Here is a 19,612-nt window from a genome sequence, read left to right as displayed (position 1 = left end):
GTGATCGCCGGCTTACTGTCAGTGTCAGTGTCAGTGTGGCGTTGATAGGAGTTGAAGTAAGAATTTGACAATATCGCTTGCTTCCTTTCCCTCTACCTTTTTCCTGTATTTAACTCAGAGCATTTTTTTTCGGCAAGGATTTTGAACATTCACTTATTCACAGATCGAATTCTGCGGTTGCAAATCCATTTACTGCTTTTCTGGAGTGGCGGTTTTTGAAAATGCCTTATTAAAAAGAGGCACAATGTCATAAGGTCTCTACTTTTCTCCCGAGATGAACCTTAAGACTTTTGTAGGCTATTGAGCTTGACGATATAGGACCATTCTACATAATTGCCCTGATAATCAAACAACCTCTTTTTTTCTAAGGCGTTGTGCACAAGTTTTAGCATATGGCAAACATCGAGGAACATTGGTACTTCAATTCAGCTCTAGGATATGTAAAAGTCGTTTTCATAGCTTGTGGTTCTAACGAACATCCTAACTTTTTTAGCATAGCAATATTTGCGGCGCAACCATCCACTGTAAGTGAAACTACGTCTACACCATTTTTCTGGTATTTGTAAAGACACTTTTGAACTATTAAAGCCCCGTTGTTCTCCGGTCATAGAATTAATCAAAAAGTAACCCACAGTAATTTCCATCTTTCAGTTTGCGATACAAGTAACAGTACAGTTAAAGCTTGAGCCGCTTGTTCAGAGTTATCCTTTTGTACGTCATAGAAGACCAAGATTAACATAACCGTGATATTTATTTCCGTTCCATTCAATTGCTTTCTAATAGCAATCTTATCCATCATAAGACTACACAAGGCGCGTTTGCCTGAGATATTGTTTTTGTGCTTTAATATTTTAAAATCTTCAGCTATAAATTCAGCTTCACCGTCGACAGTTTCATACCATTTAGAAATAGTTCTAGGACGCGGTAAACATGTATCAAAAGTTTTATTTCCCATATGATTACGCAATTTTGCGAAAAATAATTAAGCGTTAATGCGAATGATCTCAAGGAAGGAAAATATTTCTTCTTTTTTTCGTTTCACTCTCAATGTGTTTGTTATTGGCACTGATTTGTTCTTCAGTTGGAAAGTTTTCGTTTGATTAACCGTGGTATTTGTCATATATGTCCTTTTTTGATACAAAAAATGATATATTATGTTTTTCATACTATCTTTATACTGGCGTAAAGTTTGCGCTTTATTATTATAAAGATAAAAATTTTCCCACTCATAGAAAGAAAACATTTTCATTGATAAGTTGTTATCTAAATAAAGCTTGCTAATATGGGATTCAACTAGTTGAAAAGAGCTACCTTATCAGATACACTTTTAATCATATCAGAATCTATCCTTATTAAATGGTTGCAATGCTTTTCTCTGTTATATGGCAAAGTGATACCTTCTTGATTTATTTTTTGATGAGCAGTGCGTACAAATAGATCCTAAAAGGCAGTATTCAAAAATGTTTTAACTCAAACATGCGTATATTCACAACGATAGTTTTGATTTTCGACTGGATCTGGTTAGAAATACTGGATGGTAAACTATCTTCTAGATGTACTTTCAGTGGTAAAACGGCGCTTTTTTTAACTTTTTGGTAAATTTGTTAATAAAATCCCATTGTTTACTTTGTGAATTCCTTGTAACCAACTCACGTGATTGCTTAGACTCAATGATGGTTACTATAAATTGAGTCGCTTCAGCCTGTAATATCCTACTACTGGGCACTACTCTTTCCTCATGTAGAAGGATCAGAGATTAATCCACTACGCTGCTGCAATGTGGGTTGGCGGATATATTCCCTACTATAAGTAACGATCGCTATCAGGTATACATGATAACAACTGGGACCGGCTTAACGTGCTCTCCGAGGCACGGTGGGGAGACCAACAATGACTGCACAAACACCCAGACCACGGCAAACACCTGTATGGCCAATACAAATGTTTGTCATGTGCGGGGATCGAACCCGCAACTGCCAGTGGTCACTTCTACCTATCTAATGGTCACTTATATTTCATTGGCTTACGTACGATATGTACCGTACGTAGGTATGTACCTGATTAACAAAACGGGAAAAACAATAAAACACTATATAAATGGTAAAGTTTATTAGGTATCATCATTTTCATAAAAATCTCTTATATATACATCATCCAAAAATTCTGCTGGAGCAGAGATATTTTCTTCATATCAAGCTCATCCAAGGTACCTAACCCACTAATGTCATAACATGAGCGCAACATCCAATGGTTCGTCGACTAACCAAACAATTACAAAACTTGCCAGACACATTATTTTCTATTAAAATGTAGACATAATATTGTTTTTTTTTAAATGTGTCTGGACTTAATTTTTCCTCTTATTAATGTTATGTCACCACCCAACAAACATTTTTGTTATACAGGGTGTCCCAAAAAGTAGTGATAAGCGGAATTCCAGAGATAGGGCACTCCTTGGGGTATCCGAATCACCCCTATGTATGTTCAGCGATTTTGCATAGTTTTCGAGTTATGAATTTTTTTTATATGTTTTTGAGAATTTTCCACCTGAACAACTTAAAAAATTTCTAAAAAAAAAAATTGAAGACTTTTTAGAATTTTTGTTTTTGTATCTAAATAGTCATGAGCTGTAGCTTCCCGCTTAAAAGATTCAGCTTCTTAACTTTGATGGAAATTGTGAAAATCTAAGTGTAAAGTGAAAATTTTACGTTTTGAGAACTATGACTTCAATTTTCAACTTAGAATTAAAAATCTAAACAGGCAATTTTACGGTTTTTATTTAGCTTAAAAACTTCTCCAGAGTCTCTGCTTTCATAATCATAAATAAAAAGTTGGCCTAATTAAAAAGCCTACTTAATTAACATTTCAATTTAGTCAAAATGTAACACTTATTTGAAATCTAAATTAAGCAAAGCTTTGAAATATTGCTAGATTTGGAAAAACTGAAATCGCTTTTTGATCCACAAATGTAAATTCACAAACTAATACCTTCATTTGGTTTGCGATATTGAAACATCTTATGTAGCTAATAATCTCACAATAGAATATACAAAATTACTATACAACAGGCAACTTATAAATATATTTCTTGAAAACTAATAATAAGACTTTGGTAAAAGTTTTAATCACGCTTAAACCCGTTAATGTGCGTTAATCGATACAAACCTTATTTTACGTATATTTTTTCTCTTTATTACTTTTCTTTTATATTATCTTAATTATCTAATAACATCATCAAAAATTACAAAAAATAAAATGTCACAAAAAGAACATAGGTACAAAATCGCAACATAACAAATAATAAAATTCAAATTTGTAATCTTTTTGCTTGCTAAATAAATATATAATTTACAAGTGGAAGGTTAGGTACACCTACCCACCTACCACATTATTGACTAATTACAATATTCACATTCGTCTTCTGGAAAATGATTATAGATAGCAAAATACTTGCAGTCGGGGCACCAAAATAAACCATAACGTAATAAATTATTTACATTTTTGTCTAAATTTCCACGGGCTATCTGGAAACTACATCCATCAACGAGAACAAAATATAAAATGAGTTAATGACCACGGCCATTTCAAATTTGTGCATATCATTTCGATGAAGTCCGTCTTCCATAAAAACTTGTCAACATCCGCATAAATATGGATCCTAATTGTGGGGTTTACATAAAAAAAAGCATTATTCAGACTTAACTAAGTTATATGTCTCGTAAATTCTTCTGTTCTGAAAATATAAATTATTTGAACTAAGTTAGCTAGGCGTTTTTATTATTTGATTATTGATACCTAAATCAACTGTCATGGCGTACACATTTACAATATGTACGCAGTATATACGTCGGGAAGTTATATAGTAGTCATATAACGCAGTCACTTAATAAATTATTAATAAAAATATATGAAAACATTAAAATTTTAAAAGCGCATAAAAAATTGTTACAAAGTTACCTCACATTAATCAGTAAAGATTGCACAATGGTTTCTAACTAATGAAATGGTTTTATCACCTCAACAAAGTAAAAAATACGTAAAAGTATAAATATTTTAACTTAGCTGTAAAAAAAACTGCCAAATTCAATTAATGTGTATTATGTATATAATCTGTTACAATTTTTAATTCGTTCAGTATAAGTACTATCTTTTTCTTTTTTTTCTTTATAACGAATACGTTAGATAAACGTCATATACGCCGCGACAGCTATCATTACATGACATGTAGTCAAATCGCCAACGTGTATATGACTCCTATGCGACTATATAGGTATTTATATGACTTACACGAAACTCTTAACGCCTTAAGTTGAATAAAATGGGCCCTAATGCCGTCGAGTAAACGTCCTGATGTCGTTTATACGATTATACTAACTAACATTAAGTTGCCACCAAAACGTCTACTCAACGTCGTAAATGTTTGTTGGTCACTTCCTTTCAGATTATACTGAGAAAAATCTTGTGTATCTACATATTTCTATTCTATATGATCCATGAAATCGAATATAATCCCCATAACACGATCTGGCTTGCCTTATCTGGTAAGTACCTAGAGCAAATAGTACTAAATCATTGTAACTTAATCTAGGAAACATAAATAAATTATCTCGGTCAGCTCTTATACTCTGAAAAACAGCAAACCTTCTATTGATATTTAATTCCTCAATCAAAAGGGCTAAATTATTTTCAAAATTAATTCTCTCTCTAATTATTGCGACTTTTTCATTAGAATCATCTCTATCACGAAGACTAACACCATATCGGTTAAGGAGACTGACAGCTATTTATTTATTTATTTACACTTTCGCACACTAATACAAGGTTTTAACAGCATAACAAATGAAATATAAAAATAAAATTTGCATCTGCTGCAACAGGCGGCCTTATCGCTAATACAGCGATCTCTTCCAGGCAACCTTTGGGCAGAGGACTAAATAAGAAGTGTGGGATGGGGCGCAAAAATGTTATGTAACATACATATGAACATACTCACAAATGTACATGTACACCAAATACATTTACTTACATATACATAATACTTACTTACATATACATACATTCAGATATATACATATACATATATACATACATACACATACATATACATACACATATACAAATACATATATATCAATAATAGTAAAAAAAAAAAAAAACCTGATAAATTTTAAATGACAGACAAAACATCATAGCATAAAGTAGCTATCTGAAAGTTCTGCATCATATTTGGCACAGATTTATTAAAATAGTCTTGCCTTAGGAGCTTAAAATCTCTTTTAAAATGTCCATTTACTGCCTCAATTACCCGACGGCATATTGTTACACAGCGACTCCGGTTGGCCTGCTGTGTTGTTAATTGGTGTTCGCCTTCTAATAGAGAATCAGGCACGTATGGCCGATAATTAGAACCTTCTAGCATTCTTATACAGTCTTTGAAACCCCTATCCAATATAAACACATCATTTTCTTGAAATAGAGGATAGATATTATAATCTAAGAGGAGAGTTTTCATTATCAAAAAGGGAAATCATTATGTCAGCATCGGATGTGGTAGCCTTGTATGGACCGAAACAATCTAAGATGTAACCATCACATGCCACAATCAAAAATGGTTTTAATAGATTTTAATATTTGTGCAAAGAATACGTATCTTTTTGGAAAGAGTAATTGGAACTTTCAGTTATATTTATGTATGTCCCATCGCAAATAATTCTAGCATTAGTATAGTTTTCATTGTATACACCATTTGGTATTGTAAGGTTATGATCCATTAGCTTTTTTGATATGTGATCTGTTGATCTGGTTTATAGGTACCTAATTTTGAACTAAGATTTTCCTGCATTTGTTCATTAGTCGCTCTAATGTGGTACGTGGTACATCTAACAATGTAGATAACCGAACGTCTGATTCACCAGTCTTCATTTTCATTAACAATGCAGCTAATCCCAAAATACCTTTGTGAATTCCTTGTATGCGTGGAACTTCATTAAGAAGGGTAAAAAAGTCTAGTTCTACATTTGTGAAATCAAGGTAGGGCTTGAAAGCATTAACAAATTCTACTTGTTGTGAAGTAAATGTACTAATGCTATTATTTGAATTATACAGGTTACTTCACTCATTACTCAGTCTTTGTTCTGTACATACACGGCTGTGCACAGGTAATAATATATATACTGAGTATCGTTGTTCGAAATGAATCTGCTGTATTGTGTAGATTAATATTAGTACATTGAGGGAAAAGGCAGTGAGAAGTAGTATTTGCTGCCCGTCTATAGTTTTCCAATGTTATGTCACTAGATACAACTTTAGTAAGCACATCTAGACTTTCATTAGCTGGTTCAGCAGTGTTTGGCTCAGAGTTACCTGTTCCAATTTCAACTTCTACGGTAGTAGTAGAAACTCCACAAGCTTCATAAACATGCTCAATATTTATGGCAGCACGCTTACAACTCATTTTTATTTTTATTTATTTGTGGCTAAAATTATTACAACATCAGTCAACCACTAACAGTATATAATCATTTCTGTAACAGTACGTAGTATTATACTGGCAAATAATGAACAATATAGAAACCCTGACATGGTGCAATTCTTGTTTGTATAACAGTATTTATCTGTCTTTGCTCTTCTGAAGGATTGTCAAAAACAATAGAATGGCTCTGACGCTTAAGTGTTGACCGTCCACAAAGACCACACTTGTCTTCGGCCTAGTTGAGATGATCCTGAAGCTTGAGCACCATCACAGCTTGTTGCTAATTGCTGGTTTCTGCTTCTCATGAGGAGCTCTTTACAAGGTTCACAAATGTAATCTTCCTCAGTAATCTGAAATAGGAAACTCAATATAATTTTGTTTACAATTGATACAAAAGCCTAATGCTAGCAGCACATCTTTAACAAATGGTTCTACATTAACAATAAACAAACAAAGATTTCAACAACAGTTCAAAACGAAACATGAAATAACAAGACAAAACTGTATTCGTTTAGTCAATGTATCTACATCTTTTTTACGTTTCTTTTAACATTGTAATACGTGTAATTAATAAACAATCAAATAAACTGAATTTTAAGTTTTATTTCATTTCTATACATAGTCAGGTAAAAAATGGGCATTCTTCTTTGTTAAGACTACCTGTAGACTGAAATCTGGGGTTAAAGCAAAAAAAATACAGTAATAAAGAAATATTTCAGTTTTTATTTCAAAGAAATCGTATAATCACATTAATCGGTCAGGTAATTGAAATGGGCCAATGAATTGTTCGTTGACAATTCCAGACCACAGATTTACGCTAAATTGTTCTTGGAAATTTCTCTGTCGCGCAAGATGAGGATTATCTATAGCCCAGGAATGGTAATTATGAGTGTTGAAAATCCCAGTTCGCTTAAAATGTGATTCGTCAGTCCATAAAATTGATTTAAAAAAGTTTGCATTGGCTGATTGATGGCGCAACATTTCCTCTTGCGTACCCGTAAAAGTAATGCATTTGTTCGTAGTCCTCACTTGTAAAAGGGGGATCACGACGTCTTGCCATGATGAAGTAAACACCACTTTTCACTTGCAACCAATAGATCAGTTTGCACTCAAAGTCCTTAGGGAAAGCCAATTCGTTGAGAGTTCCAATAACACGAGTCCAAATCGAAATGCAATCAAAGTCCGGTGTGAAAGCCAATTTTTATCGCGTTGATGAGTAACTGTCAGAGGAGAGAAATTGCTATCGTGCTGTAAGCGCAAGTAAAGAATCGGATCATATACATAGGGGTGATTCGGAATCCCCAAGGGGTGTTCTAGCTCTGGACTACCGCTTGACAGTCTTTCCTGGGACAACCTGTATAATTCGTACTTTTTGTTTGTTAGGAATTGTCTCCAATTAAATATTTTTTGTATCTTAATAGCACCAACGAGAAGGCATTTTTAAAAAATTAATCTATATGATTATTAGCGAATTAATGCTGTAATCGTCAAATTTGTTGGAGGGTGTGTGATGACCTCGCTTATCAGGGCAAGGAATATTACCCATTTCTCGGCGCGCTTTCTTCAAAGTAGTACGAACCATTTTGTCACTGATATCCAGTGTACGAAGAAAAGAAGTTTGACACACATTAATCGTTTCCGAATTAATCTTGAAACTGTAATTCAATGTGAATTTCTTTTTCAAGTTGATCACACGTGATCCTGTTGCTTCAGTTGAAAATGACTTGATATGTATGTTTCACCGCAATTTTTCTTCGTTTTTCTAATGGTTTTTGGGCTGGCCAAAAGTTCAAACAACGGTACTCCCAATAATTATTTATTTGCACACTTTATATAGGTTTTTCTTTTCCACAAAGCGGTATTTCACAGTATACAGGGTTCGGCACTCGAAGTGTTACTAATACAAAATGCTGTAATTTTGTTAATTATGAGCATATCTATTTTAAAACTTTAGTATCGAAAAGAAAACATAAAATAAATAAAAAATAAATTATTGTTCAATATCCACCACCACCTTTAGCGCGGATAGCAGCATCGAGTCTGACGGAGAAGGCTTCACACGCTGCACCAATGTGGTCTGCTGGTATTTTGTTCCATTCTCGGCGGAGAGCAATCTTTAAGGCGTCGACCGTCACATATTTTTTTGTTGACACTTTGGCTTCTAGAATTGACCATATAGAAAAATCCATTGGATTTAAGTCCGGGGAATATGGTGGCCATTGTTACGAAGAAATGAAGCTCGGAACATTTTCTTGTAAAAAAATTTGGGTTTCACGTGCTTTGTGGGATGGTGCCGAGTCTTGTTGAAAGGTCCAATGATTTCTACCAAATTGTTTACGTGCCCAAGGTAACAAAGTATCGTTTAAAATGTTTTTACGGTAGATCTGCTGGTTTATCTTTATACCCTGGTCAATGAAAACGAGAGGTGAGCGTCCCGTGGCTGTTACCGCAGCCCAAACCATCACAGATGCTGGTGCTTGCTTTCGCAAGGCAATTCGTTGGTCTAAATTGTCATTTGATTTACACTTTAACCATACGCGATCATTTTGTTTGTTCACATATTGCTGAACCGTAAAAAATTTTTCATCGGAAAATACCAAATTTTCAAGCATGCCACCAACGTGCAAGTGCTTTAAGTTCTTAGCTTTTTCTAGACGAGTTGCCTTTTGTGCAAGTGTTAGGTCTTGCACTTTTTGTAATTTGTAGGGCTTCAGTTGAAGTTTATTTTTCAATATGCGTCCTATGCTCCGGGCAGATACATTAAGACTTTTCGCCAATTTAACTGCGCTTGGTCGTGGATTTCGTTCAATTCTAGCCTTTACCTTTCGAACCATTTCTGATGATGTTGCTGTTGTGGGATGTCCACCTCCATGGCGTTTTTTGATGCTACCCGTATCATTGTAACGCGTGATGGTCCGATACACAAACATTTTGTTCAAATGGAAATGTCCTAGCTCATTAACGATGACTGACTGCGATTTTCCAGCCAAATACAAAGAAATGACACTGTTTCGTTTGACTTCCATCTGCAAAACTTTTTTAACAACAACGAAAAATAATAGGCTTTTGTAAGTTTATTAACAATACAATAGACTAAGGAATGTGAAAAAATGGGCGCCATACTGTAAACAGTTTAGTTGCTATGGCAACGTAAAGTTAGTAACACTTCGAGTGCTGAACCCTGTATATAAAGCATATAAATCTTCAGAAATCTGCTAGAAGCTTAACTCCCTGCGAGCTACCCAAAACAGATGCGGCCCCGCTCGAGTTTTTGACATTTCATTCATCAACAACACGTTGACCGGAATCAGACATTCGTGCAGTATTTATCGTGAAATATCAAAATATTACATTACAATTTAATAACATATTCTAAAATTCTTTAAATATATCAAATATAATTTACACACAAAGCAGCGGTTTTATTTAAGTTCAATTTACTAATTAGTTATGATTTGTCGAAGGAAGTTAATTAATTGAGCAACTAGTATCGTCAATTCACATATTTTAATTAAATTATTCTGATAAATAAGCTATAGTGATATAATGTGTAAAAATAACTCTTAACATGTTTTTCCCCCAATTTTCAGTTTCTTTTGTTTTACATCTTTTCACTTCTTGACAATCAAGGTTACTTTCAAGTGTGGGCGATTCTTCTATTCCTTGTGAATTAATAAGGCTGACTGGTAGTTCAATTTAAATCAAAGATGAGGATGTAATGGGTGACATTGGTGAGCATTGATTTTTCTCGAGTTTAGGTTGATAATTAGGGTCTGCTATAGAGTCATCGATGTCATTAATGAAAGTTGGCAGATTCTCATTTAGTGGATTTCCAGAAGTTTCTATAATGCTCCCTATTGATTGTATGGACTCTATTGGCTTAAAAAACTGTGTAAGTTGTTTTTCAATTGATGGAACCGAATTACCGGAAACCGGAAAAATATTCAAAGAAAAATAAGCAAAATATGGAGATGTACCCTTCGGTGACGACTGCTACGAGCCATAGTCGGCGGTTCGTAGCGCCAAGAGCTTCCGTACTGAGGGTTGCGCGACTCCAAACGGCGACGTTCCGCTAGAGGGGGAGACGGCAGTCGTACCGGACGTGCTTCACGGTAATCGTGATACATGACAGGAGGTGACCTTGACTGGCCACGTGGGTTCAGTGGGGGCGAGCGGAACACAAAGGTGCAGGATTGAACCCGAGGCCCGCTTTCATACCTGTCCGTGGGGCTGCGCGCCGAACCATGTCGGCGATCAACGGCAGCTTAATCTGCGTGGCGTGGGGGAGGTGAGCTGGACTCCAAACTGTGGGAGTGGGCCCGGCGTCCGCTCACATACCCGCCCGAAGGCGACCCCGGGTTGTCGCGACGGCCATTCACGTTGGCGCACAGCAAATTCAAATGCTACCCTCCACAAATAGGACACGGGTGCGTGTTGGGGCAGGCGCGCTGATAGTGATCCCCTAGACAGGAGTAACACCAGCCTCGGGCCTTGGCAATCCGCCTACGAGAGGCCACGTGCAGCGCTACAAAGTCCGGGCATTGCGTCGTTCGGTGCCCCTGGGACCTACAAAATCGGCAGTCCGGTCGCACGACAGTAATGCGGGGGGACGCCTTTCCATTTGGCGTGGTTTGGGTAGTGCGCCGTTGATTGGTGGGCCTGGGGCTTGATGGTCCCGCCGGCGCATCTGCGACCATAAAGTCACCAATGCGACACTCGTTCTCCAAGAATGTCAACAGCTGATCAAAAGTAGGGAGAGGAGATGCCTCATCCCTAGCGTGACCCTGTTCAAATCGTGCTCTCATGGACACCGGCAATCGCTTAAGCACAATGCGCAGCAACAAATAAGACCACTGGGCGACCGGCAGTCCCAAGCGGTTAAGAGCGGCAATTAGGAGGGGGTTGAGCAGCTCAGTCCTCAACTGGGCGGCATTGCTCACGACGGGAATGTCCATAATCTGATTTATATGGGCATCGGCCAGACAGCGCTGATTATGATAACGTTTGGTGAGCAATGACCGCGCGACTTCATAGCTCCCGTCACATATTGGGAGGTGCTGCACTAAGCCCTTCGCCTCTCCATCAAGCACGGAGAGCAGTAAGGCCAACTTTTGAGAGGGGCCCAAATCCTCCCTCGAGTCCACAAGGCTCTCAAATAGGCCAATGAACCCCATCCACAACGCAAGGAGCACCGCAAGCATAACCGAGATTGGTGAATCCTCTAGAAAATAAAAGACTTCGTTAAATATTAAGTCCGCGTTACAAGCCATGTGCAATAATTATTTGCACATTATTTACTTACACCATTTTAGTCGTTAGTCGTTAGCAGACGACCACACATGACGCGTGACAATTAATTACCTACAGGTTACACATATACTAGGAAACCCGTTCATGTTAATCTCGCGATAAAAGCCCTTTCAAGGTTAATAAATTTATTGTTGCTTTTGATTTTGTAAAGTAATTAATTATTACAATTATATATATATGACGACTTTAATTTTGAAACCATGTCAACCTGATTGACGGTCGGTAAATTTTTTCTTCAATTTCAAATCAACTTACGTATAAATACTTTTTTGTAATTTTTTAAAGTGATAATTACACTGGTTAACAAATTTTAAGGTTTTGTTAATCCGTGAAATGAGTTGTGCTAATTGCAAAAACATACCTCTAAACATACATTTTGATGTAAGTTTTAAGGTCGAGTTAGCTCGCGATTTTTGTGGAATCAAATAAAAATCTTTTGACTTAAGATAACATTATATTCATAAATCACATATTATAAAATTTAAAAATGAGTTAATATTTTGCTTTTTCGTTTATAAATAATATCTACAGTCTCTCTCTTCAACGTTCAGCAGTAGTCTGCTAACATAGCAGGACTCCATTTGCCCTGATATCGCTGTTCCATGCCTGAAATATCCTGGTGAAAACGTTCACCATGTTCGTCGCTAACATCTCTCATATTTTCAGGACAAAAATCCATATGTGAGTCGAGAATGTGTATTTTGAGGGACATTTTGCAACCGAGAGCGTACAATGCTCGGATCATATTCTTAACCAGGTTTCCATAGTCTTCAGATTTTTTTTACCCAAAAAATTTTGAAAAACTTTTATCATGGATGTCCAGGCCTGTTTTCAAAAGTCTTGTCATTCATTAATTCTTTTATTTGAGGTCCTATGAAAATTCCTACTTAGCATCTGTCATTTTTGTAAACTTTTTTTTTAAATATTGAAAAGATTGACCTTCGCGATTCAGTGCTTTTACGAAGTTTTTCATCAATCCTAATTTTATACGCAGAGGTGGTATAATAATATTTTCTTTTTGCACTAAAGGTGGATAAAAAACATTTTCAGTTTCTGGTGTTAAAGCTTTTCGTAACGGTCACACTTTTTTTATGTAATGGTTTTCCCTGTCGAGACTGTCCCAAAGACACAAGAAACAGCAATACTTTGTGTAACCCTGTTGCATGTTTAAAATGATTGCAATCACTTTAAAGTCTGCACATATTTTCCAAGAATATCTTTCATATTTTATCATTTGTAATAGATGTTTAATATTTTCATAGGTTTCTTTTAAAGATACAGCATAACCGACAGGAATAGAAGGATACGTGTTACCGTTGTGCAATAATACAGCTTTTAAACTGGTTTTAGACGAGTCTATGAATAATCTTCGAACATTTGGTACATGCTCCATTCCGAAAGCTTCGAACAGCGCATCAATATCGTTGCAGTAAACAAGATGATTCTTATCGTCCATACTAAAAAAAAGCTACAAGATCGTCGTGTCGGTTTCGAAAAACAGTAATTTTGTTCCCTTTGCCAAGAGATTCCATTGCTGGAGACGCGAACCAAGAAGTTCAGCTTGTGATTTTGATAAACTTAGGTCTCGTACTAAATCATTTAATTCTGTTTGAGTAATTAGATGGGGTTGCAGTACCTGGCTGTGAGGACTAAAATCAGGATCCGTAAGATCGTCTTCTTCAGTGTAAGCTGGTCAATTTCTTCAGAAGCATCCATTGGTGGCACCGGAACGGGGTGATTTTCATCATGCGGGCGAGGTCTTCGAGCAGATGGCGTTTCGATATAACTATGTTTTCTCTTTTTGCGTGTATTAAGCCCTTCTGTCTTATTTATGCAAAAATAACAATCTTCAATGTGATCCTTTTGTTCTTTGCACAGCATCGTTGTTGCGAAACGCAAACATGATCGGCGGCCGGATAGCCAATCTCGCAATTATTTACCACAACTTGAGCATATTACATGCGGAACCCAGGACTTGTCTTGATTTTTCACTGGTATTCCGAAATAAAGTTCGTAAGCACGACAGATTCTGGGACTGAAGTTTTCGCTCGTATTTTTTGTAGTGAATTTACCACACACGTAACAAAAATTGTTAGGATTGCTTTCACAGGAACGAGGCATATCAAAAATATAAATTCACAAAGTTTTAGTTCAAACTTCACAATAAAAACTAAAAACAAAATTTGTGTGATACACTTAAGACGTTGCTGTATGTTACAGTGCTATTACTACGTCATAAACTAATTGTATTTTCACGGTGTTTGATAGCGAACGCCAGCGCAATCTTAACGTTCTTTATGATGTATTAAATCTAGTAAAGTAAAGCCGTGTTATAATAACGAACAAGTCGAAACTTGCAAGAGTGCAGCGAACGCAATACATGCATCTTCACTTGCTATCAGGTGAGATCGCAGTCAAGCGCTAGTCTATATATTTAAAAAAAAACGTAAACATTATTTCTACCCACTTGTACAATAAGAACAAAGTTAGACACACCTAAAAATTTGTTATCGCATGTTATGAGTTTGGCTAAGATTCCGTCCGCTGAGTGTATATCAATCTATTGATTAGTTATTTAAAACCCATTATTGGCCATTTATTTTGTATGTATTGTTACAGCTTCAAATGTGAACATTGCCTGACCTGCTTCTCTCGTCGCTGCAATTGGAAGAAGCACCTGGAGAAACAGCACTCTGTGCTAGTTCCCCCACAGCGCCCCGGCCGGCGACCCACCATCCTCGAGCTTAGCGATAAATGATAAAATGTTACCAAAAAGATTATGATTTTTTATTATTTTCTGCATTGTTTTATAAGTGGACATTTGTGTATGTGCGCGTGAGTTTGTAATCGTGTGTTTGTGTGTGTGCGTGCGTGTGAACTAAGGTTGTATAATAATAAAATGCTATATTTTTTAAAGTATAATTACTTTGACTGTCGTTTCTTTGAGATATTATAATCAATAACATACAACATATTCAGTTTTTTATTAATGAACACTTTCTAACATTACTTGTATGCGAAATAAAAAATAAACTTTTTGCTAAAGTTAAAATTACCATTCATCCTGTAACAACCCACTGCTGGGCACAGGCTTCTTTCTCCGTGTAGAAGATGGCTTTGAGCGTAATCCACCATGCTGCTCTACCGCGGGTTGGTAGATATGTTCCCTACTCTCATAGTAGGTAGTCTTGGGTAGCACATGTACGTTGTACGGAGTTTACGTTACTTAGTAAGGTACGAAATGTAATAGTACCAAACGTCAATCGCTATTCGGACCTAATCGGACTAATCGTACACTGTGACAGTACTATCAACTGTATAATCCATGTCTATGTCTACTTGAACTACGTTCACCGCGGTCCGACGAGATTGTATTGTACGACTATGGGTCCGAGTATCACACTGTCCGACTGTCCGATTGTCCGACTGTTTTTGGTCCGACCGTCCTAGATGATGTTATTCGTACGACGTTCGTTAGCTCTAAAATGAAACAGAGCTATACAGCAGAACGGTACGAACGATTAATGTTGAATGTGTTAAGACCGTACGAGTTACATCGCGTCGAGCATTCTATTCATTTCGCCTTTTAATGTCTTCTTTTTAATCAAAGTTTTATGAACATAACGTAAACTAATTCCTTTTACGTAAAAGTAAAATTGTTTTGTTTAGCGTAGGTAAATAAAAATTGATAATGTTAGTGTTTAAAAAAAACTTTTAAATACACTTTTACGTAAAAGGAATTTACGTTATGTTTATAAAACTTTATTCTTTCTTAATTTAGGTTTGTTTGTGTGTGTGTGCGTGTGTGTGTGCGTGTGCGTGTGCGTGCGTGTGCGCTTGCGCGTGCGCTTGCGCGTGCGTGTGCGTGCGTGCGCGCGCGCGTGTGTGTGTGTGTGTTAATTTAAGTACTATTTATATAATATTGCGTATTAAGTACTAAGTTTATGCTTATTAATTTGACTAAAAATGTTGCCTGTAAGAGCTAAACGTAGCCGTCTTTGGTTATATTACAAAGAAGGAGTAGATCAAGCAACATGTAATTATTTTTCATCCAAATTAACTCCAAAAAATGGCTCCCTAGGTACGTTAAAAAGACATTTAACTATTTAATGCTTTTTTCTCTTATTTATTAGAAAACTATTAGATATGGTATCTACATGTCTCGAATACAACCTTCCCCCGAGAAAACACTCTTTCAAACACGCTCATTCCAAAATACTATACAGAGGGTGTTTAAAACTGTTCTTTGAAAGTAAAGGATTCGTTCGCCGTGTGTTTGTGCACCGATACTTGGACATCCAGCAATACGCAAAATTATATAGCAGTAACAGCGCATTATATAGATCACAATACGGAGATGCAGTGTATTCTCTTGGACTGTTTCAATTATAATGACAGACACACGAGTGAAAATTTAGTTGCCTTTGTATGCTAAATGATGCAAGACTGGTAAATCACGCACAACGTCACATGTGTTGTCAGTGACAATGCAGCGAATATCCAAGCGGCCATAGGATTAGGTGAGTAGCGTTCTGTTGTTGTTTTGCTCATGGCCTAAATTTATGTGTATAAAATGCAATAAAGTTCATTGCAGATGTACTCGAAAAAGTAAAAGCGATAGTAAAACATTTCAAACGAAGCTATACAGCCCAGAGTAAGCTAGAAGCTACTTTGAAGCGAATGGACTTGCCAGTTTTAAAATTAAAGCAATAACGTCCTACACGCTGGAATTCCTGCTACGGAATGTTGCTAAGAATGATTAAAATTAAAGATGCCATAATAAGCTCTTTGGCTCTAATTAGGAGTGATCTTAGTCTCTAAAATGCAGAATGGGATTTGATCGAAAAAGCGATTCCAATCTTAAAACCCTTTTACGAAATAACCCAAGAAATAAGCACAGAAACGCACGTCAGTCTTTCTAAAGTTTTAGATTTTACAAATTTAATGTGCAAACATTAAATTTGTAAAATCTAAAACTTGTTCTAAATCTAAAACGTTGTGTGCTGTGTGGCTACGGCACTAAAGAATTTAGCCACCCCCTCTCTTCCAGTGGGTGTCGTAAGAGGCGACTAAGGGATAACAAGGTTCCACAACCACCTTGGAACTTAAGAAGCCGACCGATGGCGGGATAACCATGGGGGATCCAACTGCTGGCTTTGAAATACACAGGCCGAAGACGTGCGCCTGCCCAGGGTGGTGACTATGGGCAAAACACATGAGTTCACGTTATTTTTGGCTTCAACTTGTGGAGGCCTATGTCCAGCAGTGGACTGTATAGGCTGTAATGATAATGATTGAATGTGCAAACGTGTAGCTAAAGAAATTTTTACGTCAAAATGACGCACAAATAAAGATATTACTAGAAGAACTTCAAAACCAATTAATGGCCAGATTCCATGACTTAGAATCGAATGTACTATATTCCGATTCCTGCATGCTTAATCCTCGGTTAAAAAAAGGGGATTTAGGACCCCAGAAGCCTTTGAACGTGCTTTGGGAGGATTAAGGCCCAGGATAGATGATGTAGGTATGTGATTAAAACCGCTTTGAAATTATTAAAAAACTTTAAAAAAGCAAAAGAAAAACAAAAACAAAAGGAAGTAAAAAAATAATAATAATAATAATAAAAATAAAAAATATTCAAAAAACTATTCAATAAGTCGTTGTACATATTTGATTTTTAAATACGCCATTCTTTTAATAATAGAATGACAGTCCTAAGCCTGTTGAAGTATGAAGGGAAATCAAATAAGGTGTATAATGAGGTTTGTTATTTTACAATCGTATCTTTAGTGCTCGTATATTATCAAAATGATGAAAAAAATAATTTAAAAAAATCTAGCTACTACTAAGTACTAATAGTACTAATAAGGTGTACTATATTTCATTTCACCTAAGATGGGTACGGTGACACATGTCAAATTAACTCTATAGTGAGGTGACCATACAGAATTAATTTATGTGATTCGATTATCGAGTACAATTGCGGTTAACCTTTAATCGATTATAAAAAATACTTTTAACTGCTTATTAAAAATTAATTTCGTCAATAAATTATTAATGTTTTAAGGGTGTAAAAATGAAACTCAATATTAAATTATTCAATTTATTCGCAATCTGTTTCAATCGACGAACAGGAAGACTCATCCGATTCCGATTCTACATTTAAAATAAAACTTTGGTCCAATATTGTGTCGACGTGGACGTCGCGTTCCCAGTCCTGGCGTATGACGCTTTTAACTTTTTCTATGACATTACTCCAGTTTTCAGCCGTTACGTTTTCACAAGCTTGCTGGAGTAATGACATCATCTTGTTTGCGGTAAAAGGCGGCGTTGTATTATTTCTTGCAGCGAAACCTGCAAAGAGACACAAAGAAATATTTATTAACACATACTTTAACCGTGGTCGTTTTCGTGACAGGACCATTATCATTTATCAATTCCTGTACAAAACAGATTTTTTCAGCTCTTTTGACGTGGTTGAGTAATTAACAAAAACACTCACATACTTACACCCACACTTTAATAACAGTTGGATTGCCTAACCTTTTATTTGAGCCCAAATTAGTTCAATTGCGTTGTACTGGCAATGATATGGTGTTAGGCGCAAAACTTGATGACCCCTTTTTTTAGCTATCTCGTTGAGTTCGTATGTCGGCTGCCTCGGCTTGTGAAGCTGCACCAATTGGACTAGCTTCGCCTTCAACATCGTCATGTCAGCGTCAATGTTAATAGTTTTAAGCCACTCGACATGTTGCGCTTTGTTGTGACACGATGTTGGTGCTTTATTTAGCTGAACTGAATGGTATGGCGCATTATCCATTATAATGGTGCTCGGTTCCTTTAAATTGTCCATCATTTTGATAAACCAATCTTTAAATTTTTCTGCATTCATTTCTTCATGATAATCTCCCGTCTTTTTGGACTTAAACGCGAGAAGTGCGTTATCGACAAACCCATTAACTGTACCCACGTGGCAAATTATTAGGCGTTCGCCTTTACCCTCCGGTACTTTAGTAGAAGCATGGGTAGTGCCGTCTGTCCATACTTTGCCAACAGTATGATTGGCGTTCAACCATGTCTCGTCAAGGAATACGACATTGTTCCAATCCGTAATGTTTTTCATCTTTTCTAAAAATGACATCCGTGCAATAGCGATATCCGTCCTTTCCATCAGCCTTTTCCGTTTGTTAATTTTTTGGTATCGAAATCCAATTTTATTTAGAAGTTGCCATCACGATGTCGCACTTCCGTTAAATAATTCGGTATCTTTTAAAGACTTCAATAATTTTAAAACAGTTGGCAACTCATTTCTCCGGTAATAATCATATATATGATTTCTTATGGCATCGGAATCAAAGCTATCAACTTCAATGACCGAAAATTGCCTTTGCCTCTTTTTTTGAGGACTCGATAACTTATTATTTTCCATATTGGTGTCACCGAACTTTTCTTTGGTTATTCTTGACACTGTATTACGCCCAATGTCAAGTGCCTGTGCAACTCGATCCACTATGAGGTTGACAGATAGTAATGGACCGCCATTTTCTCGCTCCCGCTCAAAGTATTCCCGCAAGCGGACAACCAACTCCCGGGCTTGACTGTTTAAAACGGTCTTCTTTGTTATTTTCGGCATTTTCACACACAAAATCAATAACTAAAAAAATAATAATAACAGAACTTAACAACAATAAAACAGCAACAAATACAACTATAACAACAGGCAAAACGAAAACACGGAAAGCATACAAGGCAGACGCACTCGTACTGATTGAGATATATCAAATCAGTGAGTTGACGCGATTCACAAGATGGCCGTTACGATTATTT

At 36.4% G+C, this 19,612-nt stretch overlaps 1 protein-coding gene and 1 long non-coding RNA gene across 2 annotated transcripts in view; one reads left to right on the top strand and one right to left on the bottom strand.

Moving 5' to 3' along the window:
- LOC123667210 (zinc finger protein 39-like) overlaps window positions 1-14,756 on the top strand; it is a 60,886-nt gene extending 46,130 nt beyond the window's left edge. The window contains exon 6 of the mRNA XM_045601168.1: window positions 14,402-14,756. Coding sequence (XP_045457124.1) covers window positions 14,402-14,540 — 139 coding nt within the window. The 3' untranslated portion in view covers window positions 14,541-14,756. The remainder of the gene's footprint in view (window positions 1-14,401) is intronic.
- Window positions 1,826-18,197, bottom strand: LOC123667211. The gene is made up of 3 exons (XR_006745413.1): window positions 17,661-18,197; window positions 15,544-15,549; window positions 1,826-1,842 (listed from the first exon to the last, which is right to left on the bottom strand). It is a non-coding gene; the product is annotated as an uncharacterized LOC123667211 (long non-coding RNA).
- Window positions 18,198-19,612: the final 1,415 nt, after the last annotated feature.

The sequence above is a fragment of the Melitaea cinxia genome, chromosome 27 (assembly GCF_905220565.1).
Source record: "Melitaea cinxia chromosome 27, ilMelCinx1.1, whole genome shotgun sequence".
Taxonomy (NCBI): domain Eukaryota; kingdom Metazoa; phylum Arthropoda; class Insecta; order Lepidoptera; family Nymphalidae; genus Melitaea; species Melitaea cinxia.
The sequence above is the reverse complement of the archived record's forward strand: the minus strand, read 5'-3'. Positions and strand labels throughout refer to the sequence as shown.